The following is a 24,024-nucleotide window of genomic DNA, read 5'->3' as shown; positions in this document are numbered from 1 at the left end:
AATTATTTTCAAAAAGATAATTAAAATTAATTTGAAAATGTAAGCATTAGCAGCATTTATATATATATATATATATATATATATATATATATATATATATATATATATATATATATATATATATATATATATATATATATATATATATATATATATATATATATATATATATATATATGTATATATATATATATATATATATATATATATATATATATATATATATATATATATATATATATAATATTTTACATATTAGTAAAGATTTTTAGAAACTATATATCATAGAGACACATCAATTGTTTGAATGAAGTTCATGAATGGTCACACTCAAATGGTGCAAATTTCTCGAGTTCATGTAAATATCTTTATGAAAATAAATTACTTGTGAGTATTTTAAGCAAATAATTTATCTCTAGAACTCATACTTAATATATTTTTAATGAGAAACAACAGCCATCAAATATTTCTTGATGTTTAGAAAATCATTTTAAATTTTTTAAACTAATGTGACATTAACACACAACAAATATTTAAATGATTAAAATTTAAACATTAAGGAAGCCTAAAATATGATAAAAATTTTTCTTTATAATTGTACTTTAAGAAAATCATAATAGCTTTAATATTGCTTCAAGTCCCAGTTTCTAACAGTAAAAACAAAGAAAAATAAAAAATCACACACAAAAATGGAAATGCTATAAAAACGCAACAAGAAAAAGAACCACTACCAATTGCGCCACAAACAAATTTCAGAAATGCTAATAAGGGCATGCCAAGTAAAATACTTTAAATGCAATCCAAACTGGCTACCATAGAAACACTTAGAATTATAAAGAATGTTGTTGATACGAGAATACATTTATTTTTTTAAATTCTGCAGATATTTGATAATAATGATTTTGGTCTATTGTTATTGCAGTCAAGTTAAAGATTGACTCTATTATGGATTGGTTTTACAGATGGTGTTTTTTAAAATATTAGGGAATATACCAGTAACGAATGAGAGATTAAATACTTTAGAAAGTATTGGAATACCATAAACTAGAAGTTTAAGAATAAAGGTTGAATATTTGGACCAGAAGCCTAGCCATCATTTAAATAAAGAATAAGAGATTCTATTTCATTTTTATCAGATGGTCAACACCCTCAGGCAAGTTCTCATATTGATAAGGGAGGCTACAATGCTTGTATAAGTCCATCATTTTTGATTTTTTACAAGAAAAAAGTAAAATTCCATGAATAAATATAAACATAAGTAAATAATTGTGAAAAATTTTAATAAACAAATTGTGAAACCTTTGACAGCGTGGTCTCTCATTGCTTTTTTCAGACTAAATAAAAATTAAAAATAATAACTTTAAACAAAAACAACATATCCAAATTATATTAAAAAATTTAATTTAAACAAGATTTAAAATAAATTATATAAATAATTAACATAAATTAAATAAAACGTTAGTTCAAAAATTACTATTTTCTAGAAATTACATTAACATAAATTACATTAACATATATAACATATATATAAACATTATTAAAGTTGATAATCTAATTTTTATTAGTATTTTCTTCATCTTCTTCTTTTTTTCCTCCACTTTCTCATTAATAGCTCGAAAAATTTTTTTTTTCCTGTCATTATAATGAAAAAAATAATTGCTGCCTTAACCTAAAACCTCAGTCATTGTAGCAACACTCTCTTGCATTTTTTACCTAGATAGTCAATAAATGTAATGAAGCTCTTGCAGCTACTAAATTTAGTTTCACCAGTGTAAAAAAAAAAAAAAAAAATTTCAACATAGCTTGCAACTTCATTGTAGCTTGCAAGTTCATTGAAGAACTTTATATATATTTGTTATATATACATACATACATACATATATATATATATATATATATATATATATATATATATATATATATATATATATATATATATATATATTCATATATATATATATATATACATATATATATATATATACTATATATATATTCATATATATATATATAAATATGTATATTTATTTATTATATAGTATATATATATTCATATATATATATATATATATATATATATATATATATATATATATATATATATATATATATATTAGGGTGATTCAGATTGTAATAGAAAAAAAATATATATATACATATATATATATATATATATATATATATATATATATATATATATATATATATATATATATATATATATATATACTCTATATATATATATACTCTATATATATATATATATCTATATATACTCTATATATATTCATATATATATATATAAATATGTATATTTATTTATTATATAGTATATATATATTCATATATATATATATATATATCTATATATATATATATCTATACATATATATATATATATATCTATATATATATATATCTATACATATATATATATATATATATATATATATATATATATATATATATATATATATATATATATATATATATATATATATATATATTAGGGTGATTCAGATTGTAATAGAAAAAAAAAATGTCACAAAAAACATTCTCCTCAAGGTTGCCTGTGTTCCTTTATCACCTAGGATCATGTGTACCAAAAATTAGACTAAAAGAAGCAATTTTAGGGGTTGCCATGTTTTATAAGATGAATTAACCATTGGTAAAATTTTGTGATTTTCTCAAATTTCGCAAATTTGTTTTTTCATTGTTTATTTATTTATAATTTAGAAATTGATAATATGGCAACCACTAGATCTTCTGCTGAGGTGTGGCTTGTTGGTAAACCTACACAAACTCTGTCGCTTGTCAGACTTCCTTCAAGAAGGGATGTTCTTCGGAGGTTGCTCTTCCATCATATAGAAGAGAAACAAGAAGTGAAAAAAAGTATTCGGGCAACAATTGAAGCAGTTCTTGTTATATGGGAGAGAGGAAAAATTCCAACTCAAAGAATTGACAATGCGGAAAGAAAGTTAAAAAAACTTTATGACGAATATCTGCTGCTGAAAAAACACCGAGGATCAAAATTGGACAGCTGTCAAATGAAAGAAGGAATTTTCCACGCTGACCTTGAAGAACTTTTTGATATTTCAACCAAGAATGCATCAGAAGTTATGAAAAACGATGAAGATAAAGCATTTTTACGTCAGCAGCAAGAAGATCCATTAAGTTGTAGTATGGCAGGAATTGATCGGAATTTAACAGCTAGGGAGGCACGGAAACGAGTCCGAGAAACTAAAATGGAATTGAGGCGTCAAAGAAGTCAAGCGGAACTGATGGAAAAAACAGAACTCATTTCTTCTTCATCAGCAGTTGACATTGTGAGTGAAAGTAGCTCTAGTTCCTCGGATGATGATGAATATCAGACTCCTTCCGCTTCCAGCACACTGAGCACAAGTGGTTCAACAAAAAAGAAGATGAAAGTTCTAACAAATAATGTTGTATCATCTCTTGATCGTGTTAATATTTCTGATCGCCGTGCACTCTTCGTGGTTGGAACAGTGTCTCAGGCTCTTGGTCACTCGGTAAAAGATTTATCATTGTCGTACAGCACAATCCGCAGAAAAAGGCGATCTGTTCGTGAAGCGGTGACTACAGCTGACAAGGTTGATTTCTCTCCTGATGATCCACTTCTTCTGCATTGGGATGGAAAGCTCTTACCTGATATCACTGGTGGTCAAAAAAAAGTGGATAGAATTGCCATCCTTGTGACTGGTGGTGGGGTGGAAAAATTGCTGGGCGTTCCAAAGATTGATTGAGGTACAGGTGAGCAACAGGCTGATGCTTGCATGAAGGCTCTTAAAGACTGGAAATTGAAAGAATTTGTTCGGGGACTGGTTTTTGACACTACTTCATCTAACACTGGGTTGAACAATGGTGCCTGCACAATAATGGAGCAGAATCTTGACCGTAATCTTATATGGATAGCATGCAGGCACCATATGTTTGAAGTCATGCTTTCCACCATTTTCACGACTGCATTTGGAACCAGTGGAGGACCTGAAGTTGGAATTTTTAACCGTTTCCAGAAACAATGGCCAGCAATCAACAAGGAGGTGTTCACTATAGGGAATAAAGAATTTTACAACTGCGATTTTTTTCTCAAACTCCGTGAAGAAATGGTAGTATATTATAGTGAAGCAATTAAAGGTCAACAACCCAGGGATGATTACTTAGAACTCTTGAATTTGTGCCTTATTTTCCTTGGAGGATCAACTACAACATCGGAGTTCAAAGTGAAGTTTCAGGCTCCAGGTGCAACACACAATGCACGTTGGATGGCAAAAGCTATATATTGTATAAAGATATATTTGTTTCAGGATCAATTTGTTATTACTGCAAAGGAAAAGAAAGGAATAACAGATATAAGTCTTTTTGTGGCATTTGTGTACGGACAGTTTTGGAATGAAGCTCCGTTAGCTGAACGAGCACCATTCAATGATGCCAAGCTTCTTCAACGGATTCAAGAATATCCAAATCGTACAATTGCAATTAATGCAGCAAAAGTTTTGCATCGCCATCTGGTATTTTTCTGAACATCTAATAGGATTGGCTTTCTTCGATTCCCGTGTCGACAACAACACCAAGAGAGACATGGCAAACAACCTGAAACAACAGCCAAGGCAGAAATCTCTCAAAAGACTTGATGCTGCCACATTCGATTGTCACAGCCCATTGTCTTCCTTCGTCACACAACACACCGCAGAACTTTTCGATCTAATTTTGAAAAATGGAAAAGAAAAAGCTGAATCATTTTTAATGAAAGAATCTTCAGAGTGGGATATGGATTCAACATATCTTGAAATGAAGCACAAGGTTCGTCAAATGAAAGTCGTCAACGATTGCGCGGAACGAGGCATAGCACTTATAACATCCTTTAACTCAAGCGTTACGAAAGATGAAAACCAAAAGCAGTTTCTTCTTAGATTGGTTGATCTTCACCGGAAGGAATTTCCAGTTGCATCAAAGTCTAACCTGATGAAGATGACTGTTGAATGATGAAGATGATTGATTTATTATTGCCTAGTAATAGTATTTAGTATTTATTATCAATAAGAAATTGATAATAAATAATTCAGTAATATAATATAAAAAATGTAAAAATAAAAAATATTTTTTTTACTTTTTGTAACCTTATACCAAAATGTGACATAACATGGCAAACCCTAAATATCATCCGATTTGATTCAAATTTTGCCCAATAACTACTATTGTCATATAGAACAAGGGCAAGCTTGAGGACAACTAAAGTTTTGAACCTACAAATTTTGCATCACCCTAATATATATATATATATATATATATATATATATATATATATATATATATATATATATATATATATATGAATATATATATATATATATGAATATATATATATATATGAATATATACATATACATATATATATATTATATATATATATATATATATATATATATATATATATATATATATATATATATATATATATATATATATATATGATATTAAATATTAGACAAAAAAAATAAATAAAAATTGCCTATACTATTTATGATTATAAAAATGAAAATAACTCATTTTTGAAAAAAGTGTGGCTTGTCATTGTTTCACAATAAGCCCTTCATATATATATATACAACCCTCGGAATTAAGAAAAATGAGGTTCGCAATAATTTGCCGACCTCAATCTTTTTGAGGTCGGCATCGGGTCTGCAATAATTATTTGATACAAAGGTGTGACCATAAAACATAGAAAGGAGTTCAGCAATTTTTTTTTCATTTTTAGGTCGGCAGTTAGGTTGGCATTGCTGAATGCCGACCCTAATTCTGAGGGTTGTATATATATATATATATATATATATATATATATATATATATATATATATATATATATATATATATATATATATATATAAATATATACACACAGATATAAAAACCAACTAGAGAAAGTAGAAAGATAATAAAAATATTGGTGTTGTAAGTTCCAATTGAAATTAAGTAGTGAACTAAGTAGATGAAACTCCATCCTCAGGGTCACAACATACTCACCAATGATGTTTTGGAGGGCCTGATAAAAATTGCTAGCATCGCTTATCAAGGATGCATCCCTACTATCCTTATTGTTGCCTATAGCCTACATCATATCAGTCATAATTGCAATAAAACGGACTTCACTACATAAAAGCCAATCACTCACACCCCATTTAAATTTAGGCAACACCAATAATTTTTAGAAAAAATGAGGATATAGAGACAAACATGCACAAAAAGTATATCCAATTAATCTAACAATAACAAAGAGTAATATATAGTGTAAAAAAATTCTCCTTAGTGTAAATACACATAAAGATATAAAAAATAAAAAGATAATTAAGTATCTTACCATATTCAATAAGTTAATAAAAAATTTATTATAAGAAGTGGACAGCTTATTATTGTAGCTGATAGATGTAAAATTGAAAACAAAATTCCTATCAAGAAATATAAAATCTTAATTGAAGACATAGCAGTGCTAACAATAACAAGGTGACTTGGCGACGTCAAAAAAATAAAAAATATTTGTAATACTATTGGCTAAAAACATGCTCCAGGGAAATTTAAAGTTCATCAGTTAATAATTGAACTATAATCTTATAAAAATTCAATAGTGGTATAGGATAAAGGTAGTAATTATATGTGGTATATGGTAAAACCTATGAAACGATTTTAAGGTAATAACGGTATAGGGTAAAGTTCATAAACATTATTACATAATAATGGCATCAGGTAGAGCCTAAAAAATGGTCTAAACATAAATAAATATCATATAATATATAATAAAAAACATATAATATATAATAAAAAATAAATATTATACAATATATAATAAAAGACTGAATGCAAAGATAGTGATGTATTAAAAAATAAGCAGACTAGTTTATATCAAATAACTAAAATTAATAAAAAGTGGTCTAAACTTCGTATGTATACACTATTCACGGGCCGAATGTATTAAAATATCTTAAATGATGCTGTATTGAAATAGGTAGGTGTGGGTATCAATGGAAATATTTCTGCTAAATAGATATCATAAATAAATATCATACAATATATAATAAAAAACATATAATATATAATAGAAAATAAACATCATACAATATATAATAAAAGAGCGAATGCAAAGATAGTGATGTATTAAAAATAAGCAGACTAGTAATATATATCAAATAACTAAAATTTATAAAAAATGGTCTAAACTTCGTATGTATACAGTATTCATGGGCCGAATGTATTAAAATATCTTAAATGATGCTGTATTGAAATAGGTAGGTGTGGGTATCAATGGAAATACTTCTGCTAAATAGGGATCATCTCTAATAATATGCAAATGCTTTACAACAATGTTATTGATATCTCTCACGATATCACAATTAGAAGTCACTATTGGTAATATATCTACATTTATATTTGTAAGGGGTTTATTAATTAGTTGATTTTGACTAAATTGCAAGGCTTTAGTAAATTGAAAATTAATATCTTTCACTGCATAACCTCTTAACACAAAGATTTGTGCTAAAGCTAGCAGTTCTTTAGAAAGATTTTCCTGTTCTGATATAATTCTATTAAAGCGTAACACTTGGCTGTATATAATGCTTTCTTTAGATGGTATGGGTGATTGGATTCGTGATGTAGATGGGTCATTGTATCTGTTGCCTTTTTGTATAAAGTACTTTGAATACATCCATATCAAGTGACATGTCCAAAATATTAATTGAAGAGTCAGATTCATTAAAAATAAATTCAATAGTTTGGTTAAGTACTTAAAGAAAAATTGGGCTCTAATTTTATAATGACCAGAACTATATTGAAAACAACCACCTTCAACCCTTTTTGGTTGGCAGTTAGGCCGGCCCTAACATCAAGGGTTGCACCTTTGAGCATAACTTTGAAATTCATACTATAAAAAAACTCAATGTAGATAGCTAAGCCATTATTGACTTATAATTCTTGATAAGCTAATCAAATGCTTGGTAATCTAAAACTCACTTTTTAAGGTTGTGATGCTTCTCTGCAAAAACAACTTTACTCCACCTAAATTCAGTGAAATACAAACTTATTGAGCAAATACAGCACAGAACAACATTTCTAACCAAACTGGCTTATCAAAGCATTGACCATCAATGTAGTTAACTGGAACTTTCTTTTTGTCAGAATTTTGTAGCAAAAAAAAACACAAAAGACAACACTAAGAAAAATGCAGCAAAAATTTATTAAAAATTTAATTTCTTCAATAATCAGATTGCCCATGCACAGAACAGCTTGCAAGATAACATTGTTTAATTTAAGTCTGTTAGCAGTAGCAAGGCAAAATATATATGTGTGTGTATATATATATATATATATATATATATATATATATATATATATATATATATATATATATATATATATATAAACACAACTATAAATGCGTGTTTAGATAAGAAGTGTAATGTTATACTGAAATAGCCTGCTGCCAGGAACTTCAGTATGTACATCAACTATTTTATAGCCTGCTATTGCAAAGAAGCCACTATATCAACTGAGGGTTTGGAAGGAGGTTGCAATCTTTTCTTTCATCATTCTTTGTACTTTTGTTCTTTTTCTGAAAAAGGCATATGCTATAAAGTAAAGCAAAACTAGTAACTGCTTATCTATATACGCTATAGTAGATATATATATATATATATATATATATATATATATATATATATAAATATATATATATATATATATATATATATATATATAATATATATATATATATATATATATATATATATATATATATATACCAAATTCAACAGAGTTGCCTGAGTTTGTTTTTTAATTATATTTAGGTTCCCCAAGAAGTCCTTACGGTTTTATCACAGACCACCACTGATGAAAATTTAATAGGAAGTTCACGCCTCCTTCCTAACCAATGTCGCCAAACTTGCCCAGAGGTGGGATTTGAACCACAGATCCTTTGTGACTGAGTCAAGTGCCCTAACTCTGCGCCACAACTGCTCGTTTATCACCTAGTTTTTTTATCACCTAGGATCATTTGTAGCAAAAATTAGAATAATAGAAGCAACTTTAGGGCTTGTCATGTTATATAAAGTAAATATTATATTATATATTATAAATAAATATACATTGTATGCAAATATACATATTACTGAATGAAAAATCCAACTTACCAAATACCATTAAATCCTCTATAACTTATATTTCATAATATTTTATTGTTAACACACTTTTTTTTAAATATACACAAACTCTGCCATCAGCTAGACTTCTTTAAGATGGTATATTATTTGGAGGTTGCTTTTTCGTCATTTAGAAAAGAAGCAAAAAGTAAAAAAAGTAGTGACTATTAAAGCAGTTCATACTATATGGGAGAAAGTAAGAATACCTACTTAAAAAATTGTGCGGCCGTGGCGCAGTGGTTAGAGCGCTTGCTTTATAAGCAGGAGATCCAGGTTCGAAACGAGCTCTGGACAAATTTTCGCGTCATGGTAAGGAGGGAAGCGTGAACTTCCTGGTTAAATGCACTTCCGCGGTGCTCTGCGACAAGACCGTTAGGACTTCTTGGGGCACCTAAAATAAAAATTGAAAAAAAAAAAAAATTGATAATGCAGAAAGTTAAAAAAACTTTATAACAATTAAAATGCTGAAAAAACATTACTGCAGAAAAAACACAGAGGATCAAAATTGTTAAGTGAAAGAAGGAGTTTTTCAGAATGACCTTGAAGAACTTTTTGATATATTAACCAAAAATGGATTAGAAGTTATAAAAAATGATGAAAATAAAGCAATATTACAACATTACATCAGCAGAAAGAAGATCCATTAAGTTGCAGGCAGAAACAGCCTAGGAATCAGCTGGGATCAGTACAACTAATAAAGCACAAAAGTGAGACAGAGAATCTTTAAAATGTTCAAATTTAATTGTCACAGCCCATCCCGTTTGAAAAAATTTCTACATTTGATTTTCACAGCCCATTGTCTTCCCTCATCACTTAACGCACTGCAGAACCTTTCCATCTAATTTGAAATGTTCAAGAATAGCAAAAAAAAGCTTTTTGTGTATCAAAAAAATTAATTTATAGATTTTAATATGTAAAAACTTTCTGCCAGAAAGTCTTACTGAATATTTAAACATTTCACAAAGTTTTATTTATATAAAAAACAGAAATGTGGATGTACAGTTTATTGGTTCTCAGCTGACAATATCTTAAAATGAACCAAAAGGTTTATCAGATGAAGCTCATCAACAATTGCACACAATGAGGCATAACACGTAAAACACCCTATAAACCATTACAAAATCTTCATTAGCAGGCATTTCCAGGTGCATCTAGAAAATAAAGAATAGGGATAAAGAGCAAAGTAATAGTTAACTGAAGACTTGAAAAGTTGTATAATGTATGAGTCAGGAAAGCATAAGAGAGAGTTCCAAAGGGATAAAGTCAGGGAAAAAAACTAGCAACATTACTACATACAAGCATTTTAGGTCTATGTTTACAAAGCGTTTTTGCACCTTGTTTAAAAAAGAAAACCCATCATTAGAAGATCCATCCCAAATGTGGCAACAGTATTACATATAAGGATAGATTTAAGATTTATAGAGATAAAAAATAAAATCCGGAGTAAGAAAATGTCAAGCACAATAAAGAGATGCAACCTTAGCAGATGCTAATTTTGCAATGGATTTGATATATGGTTTCCAAGAAAGATCAAAAGTAAGAGTTAATCCTAGAAGATGAAGGGTAGATAAATTGTTGAGCAAATCACTGTTCATAAATATATTAAGATCTAAATTATTGCAGTAACGATTGGCTGAAAAAAATTGGTTTTATCTGAATTAAAGTTCACCAGCCACTGTGAGCCCCATACTGTAGCAGAAGTGAGATCCTTTTCAAGCTCAAATGCCCCCTCCAAGCAATCAGAGAGTGCTGGCTTCTTATCAAGACAAGAATAAATGGTAGCAACATCAGCAAGTATCATCAGAAGATCATTAATGTAAATTAAAAACAGTATAGGGCCAAAGATACAACCATGAGGAACCATTAAAGTTACAGGATAGGAAGAAGAGTGCTGTCCATTGAGAGCAACTTTTATACTACGATTGGAAAGGAAGGATTCAATAATCTTAAAGATATTACCTGATACACCATAAGAAGAGAGCTTATGGAGAAGATCAGCATGCCAAACTTTATCAAAAACTTTAAATATGTCAAGAGCAATAGCCTTAACCTCTCCACCTCTATCAAATGCATTATAAAACCTATCGGTTATTACTGTTAGCAAATCAGCTGTAGAAAGAGAACATCGAAATTCATATTGATGATCAGAAAGTAAGTTATTAAATTCAAGATGAGAGATTGAGTGTTTGTTAATAAAAAACTCAAAAACCTTGCTTATGATAGGAAGAAGACTAATAGGGCGGTAGTTAAACAAGTCAGATTGCTCTCCAGAGTTATTGAAAACAGGAATAACAGATGCAGCTTTTTAGCAGGCTGGAAAACAAGACTAAATAGTTTTGAAAGTACAGACAATAGCTCTGGAGAACACTTCTGCAAGACTATAACAGTTATGTTGTCCAGACCACAAGCTTAAAGTTAAAGCACAAGCTTAGAGTTAAAGCAGGAAATCACTTTAGATACAGAATAAATTCCTATTGCTGGAGCGATAGGAACTTCGAACAATGGATCAACCTGTTCGTCAGCTATATCAGGTAGAATGTAACTAGTGGAATTAAGAGATGATAATAATGAAAAGTCTTTAACAAACAATTCAGCTTTGACTTTAGGTGAGGTGACAAAGACTGAACCATACAAGAGAGGTGGATTAACAGATTTGCCTTATTATTGATACAGTTAAAGATTCTCCAGAAGTCACAAGAGCCTAATTTTTTAGATGAAATACAAGATTTCATGACCTGAGAATAGCGGGCTTTGGTATTAGACTAAACCTTTTTACCATGGTTTCTAGCAATAGTAAATAGTTGTCTATTTTTTGTAGAATGGTTTTGCTGATAGATATGGAAGTAATGGTTTCCATTGGTAATTGCAGTAGCACAATGTGACGTAAACCAAGGAGAAGTATGAGGCATAAATTGGAATCATCGAGAGGGAATCTTTTATTCCCTCTCGACGATTTTAAGTCATGCCTCACACTTGCCAGTCTGAATCCAAAAACTTATGAAAGAAGGATGTTTATCAGCAGGAAGATGAAAGATTTCTACCCAAGGGCCATCACAAAGAAAATCACAAAGAGTCCCAGCCAGCTTCTTTTTTTTTTTGTTATTTACCTCCCCAAGGCCAAGAAGGCCACTACAGATGAGGAAGCTACTTAATAGTGGTTATAACCCTCTCTCAACTCTATAACTCTGAAACACGAACCTTGACGAACAAGGCCGCTGCACGGAGAAACAAGTTGAGCGCGGTACTACCAGGGACATGGACTAAGATAGTTGTGAGATGTACAACTATCTTAGGGGGATTCTGATGATGAAGAAGAATGAGATAATAGTTTTAGAGAGATCAAACCATGTTCAGAAGCACATAAGGGTGATTGTGGAGAAACTGAGCAATGACTAGGATCAGAAACAAGACATAAATCGAGTAGAGAAGGTAAATGATTCGGGTTGTCTGGAAAACAAGTTTGATAGTCGACTATTTGAGTTAGAGATTGAAAAAGGAAAAAGTTGTGGGCCTTGACGCCTGCTGTCTTGGTGCAATGACTGGAGTATGCAACTAAATATAGAAAAATGTAAAATAATGCATGTCAATAAAAGTAATAAATTAAATAAAAATATCAATAAATATTGCATTTCTGATTATGAAATGAGTACTGTGGATTGTGTAAATGATCTTGGTATCATGTTTAAAAGCGATCTGAAATATGGTCATCATATATCTGCATTTGTTTTTAAAACAAATAGAATTTTAGGTCCCATCAAACACACATTTTCATTTTTAAATGCTGATATACTTAAATTCTTATATGTTTCGCTAGTACGCCCTCATCTAGAATGCCACTTCTATTTGGAACCCATTTTTAAAAAAAGACATTAATCTTAATGAAGAAGTACAACATAGAGCATCAAGACTATTTCCAGGATATTACGAGCATCTTTATAAGGAAAGATTAAATATACTTAATTTAACAACCTTATCTATGAGAAGAGAAAGAAGCAATACTTTTTTAAATGTCTTAACAGCTAAACGCAGTATCTTCCCTAAGAAACTTTTGTCGACCAACCGGACCAGCTGGAAGTGTTCGTGACAATATCCATAATCATAGATATACTTCTGAGATCTGTAGACACTCGAGTAGAAGGAATTTTTTTCCAATTGTGTTATTCCAATTTGAAATAATTTGCCATTTGATGTCGAACTTAATAAGTAAGTGTTAAACTTTAAAAAAAGCCTTAATGAACTTTATTATGTGAATTAAAATTACAAATTGTAGTTTTTAAACTTGCTACTAAGGTGGATTACCACTCAGTGAGCATTTGCTCACCGCAGCAATTAAATAAATAGATTTCTTTTTGAATAAAATTCCTAAAAACAACTTGCGTATTTATAGAAAATGCTTAATTTTGATATCGCTTTAAATAAAATATTAAAAAACAGTTTTTTATATTCTATTTAAGATTTCTTGTTAAAATAATATTTATTTAGAAGCTTATATTATGTGTTAACAACATATAAGATATAAATAGAAACATTAATATGGCTGATTTTTGCAAGTCTTAGAGTATATTAAGTAAATTTAATAGTTGAGTAACTGTAAGTTACTGTAGTAAAAAACTGGTTGTTTTGATTTAGTTTGAAGGTAAATTTACTGTTATGTACTTTATCCACTCAGTAAATCAAACTAAATATCACTTTTGTAATTCACCCCCCCCCTCCCAAGGCAAAGAAGGCCACTACAGAAGAATACTTGTTGCAAAGGTGTGAAAAGCAATCGTGATACGCTTAATTTGAGCCCTGATATACATGTATATATGTATGATTGTTTGTATGTATGTTTGTATGTATAGAAATTAAATTTGAAAAAAACTAAAATAAAAAATTTACCTCCTCCTCTGGTATTCCTAACTCTGATTTTAACATGTAACCAACTGTAAAAACAAATCAACACAATTAAACAACAACAGAGACATCACAAGAACCTAACAACTTTTGTTTTAAAAAAAACAAAATCATCACAACTGGATTAAAAGAAATATATATATATATATATATATATATATATATATATATATATATATATATATATATATATATATATATATATATATATATATATATATGCTAGTGTGAAACTTTTGAAAAATATATGCCGCTACCTTTTTAATGTGTTTTATATGATTAAAAAAAAAACAGATTTTAAAAATTTTTTGAATTAAAAGTATTTATAGGGGTCCCATAAGACCTTTGAATATATAACAAGTTCCTAAAATGATCTTTAAAAGTGTTTTATGTTGGGTCTCAAATAAAGCATAGTCATATGAAAACTTCAAAAACGATAATTGTATTATAAAAAACTCCATTAAAAAAAATATTGTAAAAAAAACTTAATATATATTAAATATTATATATTAAATACACTTTTTTCTTTTTAAGTTAATAAACTTCATTTTCAATGCTGTTAAGTCTAACATTTGTTTTTATATAATATAGTTATCATTTTTAAAATTTTTATATAATTTGGCTTCATTTGAGACCCAACATAATACACTTTTAAAGAATTTTTTTTTGTTGATAATTTTAGGAGATTGTTATATGTTAAAAGGTCTTGGGGGACCCCAAAAAAATATTTGAAATTCAAAAATTTTTTAAAACCAGTGTTTTTTTTATCATACAGAACACATTAAGGGGATGGCAGCACATATTTTTCAAAAATATTGTTTTTTGGAACACCCCAATATATGCCTATAGATATAAATACAAATTAAGATATATAATAACCAGAAATTTATAGAGATTTCGAAAAAACTTTTTTTTTTTTAAAATTTTAAAATTAAAAAAAAAAGATAAAATAATGTATTTTTATTGAAAATAGCCATAATTATTTTAACCATATTAACTTTTGTTAAAAATAATTTAATTGTATATAAAATTTAAATAGTCTATTGTATTTAAAAAATCTATTTTTTTCTATAATCTCTATGAATTTTTAATTCTTTTGAGATCCTGGTTGATATGTTGCTGGGTTGCTCTATTGCAGGTTAATATGCTTTTAGAGAAAATTTTTCTAAAAGATATATGCAACCCAGCATGCGATCAAGGGTTATGCTAGATGATTTTTCAAAAAGGCCATTTAAAGCTAATGACCTTTCAGTTACTTTTCAAACCAAAGTTCATATATTTAACTAGGATTACCAAAAAGTTATAATCCTAATGTTATAATGCTTTCAAAAGAATATTTATTTATATATTTAAAACTATTTTGAACTGTATTTTATAACTTTGTTGCTTATTACTTATTTAAATTTGAATGAACTAAAGAAGATATCGAACTTTTTTTTCTTTTTTTTTTTCAGTTTTTTTGTTAAAAAAAAAATCTTGCATCTTGGATAACACACTAAAATTTACAATTGTATATAAGAACATTATCGAACATAATAACAAAAATTACTAGTTAAAAAATTTCAATTAAATTACATTAAATTGGCAATACAAATATATACAACTAAATTAGTAATTAAAATATTCTTTATTACAAGCTATGCATTTTATTACAATGATTTTTATTATTATTTTGCATCAAGTTAACAAGAATGTTACAAACTTCAAAATTCTTGTTCTAATGGTATCAAGCTCTTGCTTTGAGCTATTTATAGATCTTATTCAAACTATGATTAATTCTTGCCCATCCAAGCCTAAACAGATTTAAACATATTCAAATTTTATGAACAAGTTGGCTAGGTCAATAAATCTACTTTGTTTTTTTGTTTTTATATGTGGTTTTACCAGACAAGCTATGAAAGCAGGTGTCGTAGTTTGCTGAAAATGCCACCTTTTGTTATGATCAAACAGCATGTCTACTGATGAAACCATTATTCTTATGAGGGCCTCTATAAAGGCGTGTTACTTGGTTTGGCCTGTATAAATGTTACACACACATACAGTTACCTGTATAAATGTTACACACACATGCAATTAAAACCCTAAATAGAAACACTTTCACTCCTACCTTGAAACCTCAGTACAATAACATAATTATTATACTTTTTAGATTCAAATTTATTAACAAGAACAAAGTTTTTTATATTTATTACTTTTTTGATTTCATCAAAATATTTAAAAAGGCTTCAATTGCGACTAAAATGGTCATCATAAACAATTTTATGCAATCAATATCTTAAAAACTACAATAACAAACTAACATATGAATTGATAAATTATTTATGAAGTTGTTTTGAGAAAGTTGAACAGAAACCATGAAAGTACACTTTTAGATAGTACACTTTTTTTTTTTACTTAGATACTTAAATATTTTTCTTAAACTTAGTCATATTTTTTCTTTCACATTTTTGTTGTTGACTACCTAGCATATTTTTCATTTTTTTTAAATCTTTTTGCTAAAAGTATATTTTTTTAACCTCGGTTTTAAAATAGTTGAATAGCAAGCTGTTTCATTAATTTGTTGTCAAATCATAATAACTTTTTTTTACATTGCAAAAATGCATTAAAGCTTACGTTTTCCATCAGATACCCTTTTTGTCAATACTTTTCCAGAAGGCGCTCTGGGGAACTCAATTAGGTTTACTTCATCTCCATATTGAAAGGAAAGGTCTAAAGAATCTTTTTTCTTGGAAGAATAAGTGCTTTTACAAACAAATTCACCAACAGATATCAATTCTTTGTCTGGATCCAACTAAAAAATATAATTTAGAGTACACTAAAGGTGTAAAAAGTGTTTAAATTTTTTAGTTAAACTAAAGAAAACTTAGTATCATTACACATATATATTTGCACTTAGAATCTAGGTTTTAGGTGCAACCCTAAGTTTAAAGTAACATGATCAGAAACTTACTAGTAGTAGTTAATATTAAAAGACATTATAAATTTTAAAAACGGCATAATTATAACAAAACAACATGAGAACTTATTTATAATAAAATACTTTATATAAATATAACATGTTAAGAAGTTTTACATTATATGTAATTCGACCAAAAAACATGAAATTTAGTTAACACTTTTTTTGCTAACACTAAACCATTTTTGTTACACTGAAAACCATTTGTAGGAAGATATTTTTTTATAAATTTTTTTTTTAATAACAGTTATAAATATTACTATAACTATTTATTTATTTTATGTAGTAGTAGTGTAGTGGTAGAGTATTTGATTCATAGGCAAAAAGTTTCAAGTTTGATCCACACCATGCCCCTGGTAGTATTTGGTTCAAATTATTTTTCTGTGCTACAACCTTGTTTGTCTTGATTTCCCTTTCAAAGTTAAAGAGTTAAGATAAGATTGTAACTACAATAAAGTTCCCTCCTCCCACAATAAAGTTCCCTCCTTGACAGCAGTGTCCCTCTTGGCTTAAAGGAGGTGATTAATATTTAAAAAAATGATAAAAATAACAATATTTTGTGCTGCTTGGGGCACAAGCTGCACAAAAACTGACTTTACCTAAAATAAGATAAGATACAATGCTTTATTTAAATTTTACTTAAAAATAGATCATTATTTCTCTTTAAGACAGATCTGTATAATTAAAAATGTAATTAATAATTAGGTGGATTGTGATTTATGATTTCAATAAATTTGTGAGGTATGATTTCAATGCTAATAACTTGGTCCTATTTTTCCTATATTAGCTGATTTAGCATAATGACAGCTAGCTAAATCAGCCCAAAACATTATAAATTGGTATAAAAGGCAAAAGACACGCAAAGAGAAACCTATTTTGACATAAGTTATGCTACTAAAAACATTGGGTAGTTTAGAAAAAGACTTGTTTAAAAATAGTAAATAGAATTACTGAGCTTTGTTTATGGCTAAAAAGTTCTCTGTAGTTTACTAATTCCATTATGTATATATATGTATATATTTATACATACATATATATATATATATATATATATATAGAGAGAGAGAGAGAGAGAGAGAGAGAGAGAGAGAGAGAGAGAGAGAGAGAGAGGCCTCAGCAGGAGTAAATGAGTGTACAAGCTGTGAAATGCCTAGATTTGACAAGCAATGCAAGCCACCCGTGCTGACAGTGCTTTCACAGGCAACCAGTACATTTGATATTTAGATAAAAAAGCTTGTGTAGAAAATAAAATGGTTACATTTTAGTAACAGCTTTTTTAGCTACACTGTAATGTTATCATATAAATCAGAGAAACAATTTATACCAGTTGTTTTTCTGACATTAATCAATTCAGGCTTTGTAATACGTTTTTTTTTGAAAAATTGTTAAAAAGGGCGTTGCATTTGACCAAATATTTGTAACTCTCATGTTGTAACTATATGTTTAGATATTTTATAGTAAAAGGTTGATTATTTCATAAATTATTATTTTGTTTCAAGTTTCTTCCTATTTTCATAAATAAAAAGTTAAAATTTATACCAAGGTATCTATTGCAGCTTTTTAGCTTTGTTGTTATTTTATTTTTACAGTTTTTTAAAATGGTTTCAAATGAAATTTTTATGCTTACCATCAAAACCTGTTGAGTTTTTTTTTTTTAAATAATTATGTCAAAATATTATAAAAATATCTTGGATAATTTTTTACCTCACAAAAAACAAAATAAGTGTGTGTGTGTGTGTGTGTGTGTATATATACACGCATACACATTTTTTTTTATTGCATATTAGTTAACCAAACATCATAATATCATGAAATACATGCATGGCGGGTTAAGGTGTAAAAATGGAATCTTTAATGCTTAATTCAAAATTGTTGCCAGATGTTCTTAAAACAGATGTTTTTCTGATACTTATTATATATAAAATAAGATGTTTTAATAAGACCTTCTTAAAAAAACACCGCTAATATTTTATAATTAAAAACATTTACAATTAAAAAATTTTTTTAATCTAAATATTAATACACTAATGAATATTAGTGCGCATAGTTACGCATAGTTTCGCCGATTGTTCGTATTGTTACTTACGGTTCTGTATTCTGTAAAATACACTATTTCTAGACTTTTTTTATGCGCGGTTACATTTTCCATGCAGTCTTTCAAGTAAAGTCAGCTAGCGAATTAGAGATAATATACTTTTATTCTCAAGAAGAGTTGATGTTGTTCGTTGTTTAAAACAAAAATTTAAATAATCGTTTGTTTGTTGTTGGTTGTTTTCCTTTTTCTAATTTTTATAGCCTGTTTTCATTTTTAAGAAGAAATTAGAAATAAAATGTCTGGTAAAATAGTTTTTTTAGTACTATCTAAACATGAATACTGTAATTTATCTTATCTTCTAAATATGAATACTGTAATTTAATAATGTTAGTATTGTTTCACTTTCTTTTTTAATAAAGAACTTTCTAGGCTTTTCTAAAAGCGTTTCTTTACTCCATGCGGTCTTTCAAGCAAGGTCTTCCAGCCAATTAGAGCTGATAAATTTTTAGTTTCAAGTGGAACTGATGTTGTTCATTGTTTAAAAACTAAAATTTGTTGTTCGTTGTTTTTATTTTTCTGTTTTTTTTTAAAAGAAGTTAAAACTAAAATGACTGGTAAAAAAAATTTTTTTAGTACTATGTTTCTTTTTTAGTAAAGTGTTTCAGTTTTGTCTTCAGTCTTTTTAGATCATTTTAAGCAAGTATTTTTCATTTTTTAGAGCAGTTAAAAGGAGCTGAAGGCCTTTTTAGTAAGTGTATAGTGTATAGTAGTTTACTTATAGTTTATATTAGTAACATAGTTATATTAGTTTATTTATAGTTTATATTAGTTTATATAGTATATAGTAGTTTATTTATAGTTTATATTAGTAAGTTTATTTATAGTTTATATTAGTTTATATAGTATATAGTAGTTTTTTTATTGTTTATATTAGTAAGTTTATTTATAGATTATAGATTAGGATTAATGAGAATACAAATTTTTTTTAGACAGGCAAGCTGACAGCGACTTAAGTAAGTTTTATCATTTAGATTTTATTTGAGTACGAATGTAGCATTAGCAATTTTATTGTATATAATTTTATCTCAATTTTTATTTTTAGACAGACAGGTAGAACTCAGTAAGGCTTTAGATTTTGTAGGTTTAAAAACTTCTTTTGAATTTTCTTTTAAAGCATTGAATATGTTTTATATATTTAAATAAATTTTGTCATTTAGTTGTGGTAGCATCATCAGTTGGTGCAAATAGCAATGTCTTTTATTTTATTTTACAGCAAATAGTAATGTCTTTTATTTTATTTTAAAAAGAATCAATAAATATTGTTTTAAATTTAAACATAATCATCAGGATAAAATAGATAAGATAGATAAAATAGCTTTTTTATTTAATATTTTTTTATTTAGTTATAACTTCAGTTGCACCAGCCACAACAGGTAACTTAGTACATTTATTTTAATATACTTGAATTACATTTGTTACTTAACTTTTCAAGCAATAAATATTGTTTATTTCAACATTATCGTCAAGATTATATAAATAAACTTTTTATTTGATAATTTATTTTAGTTGCTTCTGGATCAACTTTAAATAATGGTAACTCATTAATTCATATTTTATTATAGATAAATGTAGATAAAAAAATGTAAGTTGGAAATTTTTGTAGATTTAAAAGTTGTTTGTTGTTTGTTTGTTTTTCTGTTTAGTTGATAACAATGAAGAGAGAGGTAGTATGTTTAAAAGGATTTTTATTTTTTTATAAAGTAACTAAAATGTTTTTTAAAATATTGTTGTTGACTTAAAAGTAAAACAGTAGGTTTTTATAATTTTATACAATAAGCCCAAGAACTTAGGTAATACTTAAAATTATATTGTCAATAATAGAGAAGAAATTTATTATTCTCAGTAAGACAGCTTCTTATTATTTTACATCAAGTTAGTTTAATTAAAATTTATTTTATTTAGTTGATCAAGAGAGAGCTGATAAAGGTATTAGTTACATTAGTTTAGTGAAATTATTTTTAAAAAGTTAAGTGGATATTTTAACGTCTATACATTTAAGTGCTTTTATTGTTTAGACACAGAATTGGAGACTGAAATAAGTCAGTGTTTTTGCTATTAGATAATTGTTAATAGGAATTTGTTTATTTGTTCTGTAACTGGAATTATAAAACTTCAAGTACTTAAGCTTTATCTTCTTTTTTCTTTTAGGAGAGTTGGAAAAAAAACTAAATATAAATTATGTGATTAGTATAGTTAAATAAATAAAGCATTTATATCTGTACACTCGGTAGTCCAAGTCAGTTGTCACATTTTAGAAATTGTCTAGGAGAGAGTAAACAGTAAAATAGTTAGTCTTCATTGGCTTTTTTATTCTTGATTGTTAAATTTATGTTTTATTTAATTTGTCTTGAGGCACATGAAATATAATTTTGACAAAAATAAAAAGTTAAATAAAAAAAGTGAAAAGTCATTTCTGAACTACAGACGTTTTTCCTTTGAACATTGTGGGGACACCAGACCCTTTATATTGACCAAACTTTGTTGCACATTGTTGCAGGAAAACAGTCTTTATACCTATGTAGATACTGAAAAAACTAAAAAGGTCTCATACATAACTCATTTTCACAAAAAACTGGATAACCGACCTTTGTCTTCTGAGGTACAGATATTAAAATTTAAAGTTTATTTTAGTTTTTTAGTTTTGGTTTAGTTTATAATTAATTTTAGTTTAGTTTTTATTAGTTTTAGCTTCAGTTATCTTTTTTTTTTCTTACTTTAGACAATTCATGGAAGTGATGAGGGGAATAGGTAAAAAAAATTATAGTTATATCCTCCAAAAAATATACCTCAGAATGATTTTATCAATTATTCTGATGTATATTTTTTGTCTTTAGTGTCTGGTAGAAGCATAACTGGTAGGGCTGTGTTTTAAATTTTATATATTTTTTACGGAGAAATATGTGCAATAGGTGAAAGAATTATTTAATATAAATATGACGTTTTTAAACTGTTTGCATTTTACTCATATTTTTATTAAAATTAAATTTCTCACAAGTTTAACTCTTTTTAATTTACTTTTTTTTAATTTATTTTTAGCATCCTCTTCATCCTGTGAAAATGGTGAGGTTATGCTTTATATTTTTTTACAGGGTATTAGTTAAGGTTTCGCAACTTTAAATTGTGGAAAACAGTCACTATAAATTAAGTAACAGACCGACCGTAACCCGTATTACGGGGTGCTTTCTGCTAGTATTTTATTAATATCTTATCTAATAATACTAATAATAAATAATATTTTAAACTAATTAAATAATGAATAATATTTTAAGCTAATTAATTTATTTTAAAATTTTTATTTATATTAAAAAAAAAAAACCTTAAACAAAGTTATAAAACATATATATGCTTTTCAAAAAACAGTAGCATCAGATCATTTATGCATTTGTTATAAACTTTGTTTTATTATAAAAAAGCAATTGATTATAATATTTGAAAAATATAATATCTGCTTTGTTTGCTTCTTTCTTTTTTGAACACAATAAAATATAAAACTACAAAGCACATTGTTGCATAAAAATCCAAACAGAAAAATAAATCATTTTATTATTAATAAGGACCATAAGGAGCAATAGAGTAATTTTTAAAATCTAAATAATAAGTAAATCCAGGTAACATCTAATTTAATAAAATAAAAAAAATAAAAAACCTGGAAAAACGTACAGGACTTTACAACATATATATATATTTTTTGTAGTTCACCTTCCTAAGGCCGAGAAGGCCACTAGAGATGAGGAGCTTACTTGTGGTTATAACCCTCTCTTAACTCTATAACTCCGAAACACAAACCTTGACAAACAAGGCTGGTGCGCAGAGAAACAAGTTGAGCGCGGTACTACCAGGGACATGGTGGGAATCAAACTCGGAACATCTCACTTATGAAGCGAGCGCTCTACCACTACACCACTACCGCATTATAGTGTACATATACATAAATAGTGTCCTGAAACTTGAATACCTTTTGCACAGAAAGTAAGCATTAATTTAAGAAATAAAGCAGAAAATTTGTTTGTCAACCTATTTGCGATATTGCAGGGCATTTTTTTAAGGAAATCCTAACTGATTGACTCACTGCTTTAAAAAATGTCAACTAATACTTATGCACAAGTATGCTCAAATAATAAACACGTTTTTGTAGCTACCTTTATCGTCATCAACCTTCACCAGCATCACTATGTAGTGGACATTTTCAGCAACAAAACTCAAGATGTTCCACTGTAGAGCTGACTCCATATGAAACATTTAAAAAAGATGGAAAAAGCACTACTGGTATTGTACCAGTTGCTGAATTGGTTACTATAAGTAAATGTTGATTGAATATTCATTTTGTTCTATGCAACAGAAATTCAAATTAAAGTGGCTTTTACAATTTTACTTTTTACCATTATCATTCTGGTTGTGTAAACTATTAGCAGGTCCTTCTTTTACCATTATCATTCTGGATTGTGTAAACTATTAGCTGGTCCTTCTTTTACCATTATCATTCTGGATTGTGTAAACTATTAGCTGGTCCTTCTTTTACCATTATCATTCTGGATTGTGTTAACTATTAGCTGGTCCTTCTTTTACCATTATCATTCTGGTTGTGTAAACTATTAGCTGGTCCTTCTTTTACCATTATCATTCTGGTTGTGTAAACTATTAGCTGGTCCTTCAAACATTTGCTTAGAGCTTACTGCAATAAATAATGACAATTCAATATTACTGTCTTTTAGATATTTTTTTTTTAATTCATCAGCTTTAAATCAAAGGTTTTTGAGTCAGATATGAAAATTATTTCTTTTGCAATCCTTGGTTTACCAGATTAAAGTTTACCAGATTAAAAGAATTAGTTTGAAACAAACTGCAACCTTTATTCTGCTAAACTTCTAAATAGC

The 24,024-nt window shown here is 27.7% G+C and overlaps 1 protein-coding gene across 1 annotated transcript in view; it reads right to left on the bottom strand.

Annotated features, from left to right (window-relative positions):
* LOC105843667 (putative histone-lysine N-methyltransferase 1) overlaps window positions 1-24,024 on the bottom strand; it is a 52,178-nt gene that overhangs the window by 8,496 nt on the left and 19,658 nt on the right. The window contains exons 4-6 of the mRNA XM_065818511.1: window positions 16,713-16,890; window positions 14,085-14,128; window positions 1,300-1,334 (exon numbers count right to left, since the gene is read on the bottom strand). Coding sequence (XP_065674583.1) covers window positions 1,300-1,334; window positions 14,085-14,128; window positions 16,713-16,890 — 257 coding nt within the window. The remainder of the gene's footprint in view (window positions 1-1,299; window positions 1,335-14,084; window positions 14,129-16,712; window positions 16,891-24,024) is intronic.

Source organism: Hydra vulgaris, chromosome 14, assembly GCF_038396675.1.
Source record: "Hydra vulgaris chromosome 14, alternate assembly HydraT2T_AEP".
In the NCBI taxonomy this organism is placed as follows: Eukaryota; Metazoa; Cnidaria; class Hydrozoa; order Anthoathecata; family Hydridae; genus Hydra; species Hydra vulgaris.
The sequence above is the reverse complement of the archived record's forward strand: the minus strand, read 5'-3'. Positions and strand labels throughout refer to the sequence as shown.